Source organism: Scylla paramamosain, unplaced genomic scaffold (assembly GCF_035594125.1).
Source record: "Scylla paramamosain isolate STU-SP2022 unplaced genomic scaffold, ASM3559412v1 Contig1, whole genome shotgun sequence".
NCBI lineage: Eukaryota > Metazoa > Arthropoda > Malacostraca > Decapoda > Portunidae > Scylla > Scylla paramamosain.
This window is the reverse complement of record NW_026973666.1, coordinates 4677501-4682500: the sequence shown is the minus strand read 5'-3', so window position 1 is coordinate 4682500 and position 5000 is coordinate 4677501. Positions and strand designations below refer to the sequence as shown.

At 43.8% G+C, this 5000-nt stretch overlaps 1 protein-coding gene across 1 annotated transcript in view; it reads right to left on the bottom strand.

Moving 5' to 3' along the window:
• The window catches only part of LOC135095842 (uncharacterized), a 6310-nt gene extending 2052 nt beyond the window's left edge, over window positions 1-4258 (bottom strand). Inside the window, 4 exon segments of the mRNA XM_063996977.1 lie at window positions 1-156; window positions 396-641; window positions 1848-1985; window positions 3897-4258. The exon segment at window positions 1-156 is cut by the window's left edge and continues 80 nt beyond it. Coding sequence (XP_063853047.1) covers window positions 1-156; window positions 396-641; window positions 1848-1985; window positions 3897-4136 — 780 coding nt within the window. The 5' untranslated portion in view covers window positions 4137-4258.
• Between the last annotated feature and the right edge of the window lie 742 nt (window positions 4259-5000).

Genomic DNA, 5000 nt, shown 5'->3' with positions numbered 1-5000 from the left:
CTGCGCGCTGCCCGCCGCCCGCGCCGCCACCACCAGCACGCGCGGCCACGCCCCCGACACGTGGCAGAACAAGATGTCGCTCACCTGGATATCCACGCCCACGCCTCCGCCCACGCCCTCCTGGTGGTGGTGGTGGTGGTGGTGGTGGTGCTGCTGCTGCGGAGACAGGGGAATAGACACACACACACACACACACACACACACACACACACACACACACACACACACACACACGGACAAACAGACAGATAGATACACACACACACACACACACACACACACACACACACACACACACACACACACACACACACACACACACACACACACACACACTAATAAACTTAACAAAACAACAACAACAACAACAACAACAACAACAACAACAACAGTACCTGAGAGACGCCACCGCCAGCAGCAACACCACCACCACCATTGGGACCACGCTGGGGGAGGTGGTGGTGGGGGGGTCTGGGGGAATCATCTTCACTCTCCGCCCCACTGCTACTGTTAGAGGAGGAGGAGGAGGAGGAGGAGGAGGAGGAGGAGGAGGAGAGGGAGGAGTCAGTGGAGGTCTTCTTGGTCCTCGTCCCCTCATCATTAATTAGTTGGTCTAGTCTCATCACGTGGTCACTAATTACCTGAAAGAAAACGGGGTCTTTTTTTAACGGGGTCTTTTAAAGGGGGTCTTTTAACGGGGGTCTTTTAAAGGGGATCTTTTTAAAGGGGGGTCTTTTTTAACGGGGGGTCTTTTAACGGGGTCTTTTAACGGGGTCTATTTTAAAGGGGGTCTTTTAAAGGGGTCTTTTAAAGGGGGTCTTTTAAAGGGGGTCTATTTTAAAGGGGGTCTTTTTTAACGGGGTCTATTTTAAAGGGGGTCTTTTAAGGGGGTCTATTTTAAGGGGGTCTTTTTAAGGGGCTCTATTTTAAAGGCTTTTCATTTTAAGTGGGGGTCTATTTTTAAGGGGGTCTTTTTAAGGGTGTCTTTTAACGGGGTCTATTTTAAGGGGGGTCTTTTTAAAGGGGGCTTTTAAGGGGCTCTATTTTAAATGGTTTTTATTTTAAGTGGATCTATTTTAAAGGGGGTCTTTTTTTGGGGGTGTTTTAAGTCTCCTCCTCCTCCTCCTCCTCCTCCTCCTCCTCCCCCTCCTCCTCCTCCTCCTCCTCCTCTTCAATAAACACTTATCCTCTATTCACCTCGTCCTTAATCTCCTCCTCCTCCTCCTCCTCCTCCTCCTCCTCCTCCTCCTCCTCCTCCTCCTCCTCTCCTCGTCCTTGTCCTCCTTTTCTTTTTTCTCTATTTTTTCTCCTATCACCAATAATTTCTCCTCTTCCTCTTCCTCCTCCTCCTCCTCCTCGTCCTCCTCCTTCTCTTCACCTACCCTTTCTTCTCTTCCAATGCATTAATTTCTTCCTCTTCTTCCTCCTCCTCTTCCTCTAATCTTACTTCTCCTCCTCCATCCTTTTGTAAAACAGCTTAATCCTTTATAAACCCAATCTAAACCTTTATAAATAACCCAACCCTTTGAAACATCATCTAATCCTTTATAACCGCAATGCAACCCTTTATAAACAATCTAAGCCTTTGAAATATTATCTTTAAAATATATCTAATCTTTTATAACCCCCAATGTAACCCTTTATAAACAGCGTAACCCTTTGAAATACCATATAACTCTTTAAAAATAACATCTAGTCTTTTATAACACTAATGTAACCCTTTATAATCAACCTAACCCTTTAAAATACCATCTAATCCTTTATAAAGCAAATCTAATCCTTTATAACGCTCCCCGATCCTTCTTTACTGGCACCCGATCCTCTATAACAGCATCCAGCACCCTTACCTTGACGTCATGGCGGCAGCAGGGGTCCTCACACGCGCTGCCCGATGACTCTGTGTCTGACTCAAATCCTTCGTCCTTTCTCACAGGGTTTAGACGCAGCTGCTCTTCGTCACACACCAACAGACACCTCTCGCTCACCTACACATATATACATAATTAGTTCACCTCTCGCTCACCTACATACATATACATAGATACATATATAATTAGTTTAGTTTATCATAGCGGGAGAGTATAAGCGGCATGTCAGGGCAATACGTAATAGAAAACGGTGCCTAGATTGAACTGGTTAATACATGTGAAGTGATTAAAATGCTTTACAAATACTATATACGTTGGCCCGTATTCTAGAACGCTTCTGCAATGCACCTTCACTGCTTTCAATGGTTCTTGTTTAAGCTACATGGGTTTTTAATGGTGTTTTTACGGTTCTAGTGATAGATTGACAAGATTTCCACATTATCAGTAAGAAAAGCAATCTTGAGAACCCGGCTTGGCTAGGCTACGCTTCTCTGTGAGTGTTTTTTTTACGGTTCTAGGGATATATTGACAAGATTTCCACATTATCAGTAAGAAAAGCAGTCTTGAGAACCCGGCTTGGCTAGGCTACGCTTCTCTGTGAGTGTTTTTTTACGGTTCTAGTGATAGATTGACAAGATTTCCACATTATCAGTAAGAAAAGCAGTCTTGAGAACCCGGCTTGGCTAGGCTCCGCTTCTCTGTGGCTGTTTTTTACGGTTCTAGTGATAGATTGACAAGATTTCCACATTATCAGTAAGAAAAGCAGTCTTGAGAACCCGGCTTGGCTAGGCTACGCTTCTCTGAGTGTTTTTTTACGGTTCTAGGGATATATTGACAAGATTTCCACATTATCAGTAAGAAAAGTAGTCTTGAGAACCCGGCTTGGCTAGGCTACGCTTCTCTGTGAGTGTTTTTTTACGGTTCTAGGGATATATTAACAAGATTTTCACATTATCAACAGGAGAAATAGTCTTGAGAACCAGGCTAGACTCCTCTTTGGCCTTGGGAAAGAACAGTAGTGAGGTGACAGGTTTTTTAAGTGTTTTTTGTGGTTCTAGTGACAGATTAACAAGTTTTCCACATTATCAACAAGAGAAACAGTTTTGAGAACCAGGCTAGGCTTCTCTTTGGGCCGTGGTGAGGTGACACGGGTTTTTAAGTGTTTTTACGGTTCTAGTGACAGATTAACAAGATTTCCACATTATCAACAAGAGAAACAGTTTTGAGAACCAGGCTAGGCTTCCCTTTGGGCCGTGGTGAGGTGACACGGGTTTTTAAGAGTGTTTTTTTGTGGTTCTAGTGACAGATTAACAAGATTTCCAAATTATCAACAAGAGAAACAGTTTTGAGAACCAGGCTAGGCTTCCCTTTGGGCTGTGGTGAGGTGACACGGGTTTTTAAGAGTGTTTTTACGGTTCTAGTGACAGATTAACAAGATTTCCACATTATCAACAAGAGAAACAGTTTTGAGAACCAGGCTAGGCTTCCCTTTGGGCCGTGGTAAGGTGACACGGGTTTTTAAGAGTGTTTTTACGGTTCTAGTGACAGATTAACAAGATTTCCACATCACTGACACGAGAAACACGCTTGAAAACCCTGCTAGGCTTCTCTGTGGCTTTGGAAAACAGTGTTGGGGAAAGCAGGGCGTCTCAGAACACCGCCAGACACACACGCTGTTACTTGTGGTAAAATAATTGCTATTTTTTATGAATATGCTTTACAACTTTTTTTTTTTTAAGTGGTATGGAAAAAAATAGTTATTAGAGATATTTTGGCGTTAATTTAGCTAATTACGTTTGGCTTAGCCTGTTTGTGTGTGTTTTTTTAAGTATTAGGAGAGAGAGAGAGAGAGAGAGAGAGAGAGAGCAAGGTCACTGGCTAAATCTATCTTAACCCTACGTGTGTGTGTGTGTGTGTGTGTGTGTGAAAGAGTACGAATTTAGGGTATCACATTCTCTCTCTCTCTCTCTCTCTCTCTCTCTCTCTCTCTCTCTCTCTCTCTCTCTCTCTCTCTCTCTCTCTCTCTACCTTCCCAATACAACGGGGTAGACTGTTGTAATTATTAAGACTATTAATATTCTCCTTTCTCTCATCCAGGTGGAGTTGGTGGAGGTGATGGTGGAGGGGCGCGTGGGTGTGGGCGTGGGCGTGTGGGCGTGGGTGCAGCAGCTCCTCCACTAGGGCGCTCAGGGAGGACGTAGATTGGGCGCCGTTTACCTGTCTGTTGCCCAGGTAGGTCACTTCGCACGTAAAGACTTGAGTGGCCATGTTGAAATGAGTGTTAGGGTGTGTTTGAGTGTGTTTTGGGTGTGTTTGGGTGTGTTTGGGTGTGTTTTGGGTGTGTTTGGGTGTGATTTGGGTGTGTTTTGGGTGTGTTTTGGGTGTGTTTGGGTGTGTTTGGGTGTGTTTTGGTGTGTTTTGCGTGTTTTGGTGTGTTTTGGGTGTTTTGAGTGTTTTGGTGTGTTTTGGGTGTGTTTTGGATGTTTTGGTGTGTTTGGGTGTGTTTTGCGTGTGTTTGGGTGTGTTTTGCGTGTGTTTTGGGTGTGTTTTGGGTGTTTTGGGTGTGTTTTGGGTGTGTTTGGTGTGTTTTGGGTGTGTTTGAGTGTTTTGGTGTGTTTTGGTGTGTTTTGCGTGTGTTTGGGTGTGTTTTGGGTGTGTTTTGGTGTGTTTTGGTGTGTTTTGGGTGTTTGGGTGTGTTTTGAGTGTTTTGGGTGTGTTTTGGGTGTGTTTTGAGTGTTTTGGGTGTGTTTTGAGTGTTTTGGGTGTTTGGGTGTGTTTTGGGTGTGTTTGGGTGTGTTTTGGGTGTTTTTGGTGTGTTTTGGTGTGTTTTGGGTGTGTTTGGGTGTGTTTTGGTGTGTTTTGATGTGTTTTGGTGTGTTTGGGTGTGTTTTGGGTGTTTTGGGTGTGTTTTGCGTGTGTTTTGCGTGTGTTTTGGTGTGTTGTTGTTGTTGTTGTTGTTGTTGTTCCTCTTCTTTCTTATTTCATCTTTTTCTTCTTTTTTTTTACTTCATCATCATCATCGTCTTCTTCTTCTTCTTCTTCTTCTTCTTCTTCTTCTTCTTCTTCTTCTTCTTCTTCTTCTTCTTCTTCTTCTTCTTTACTTTCACTCTCCTTCTTTTTCACTTTCTCTTT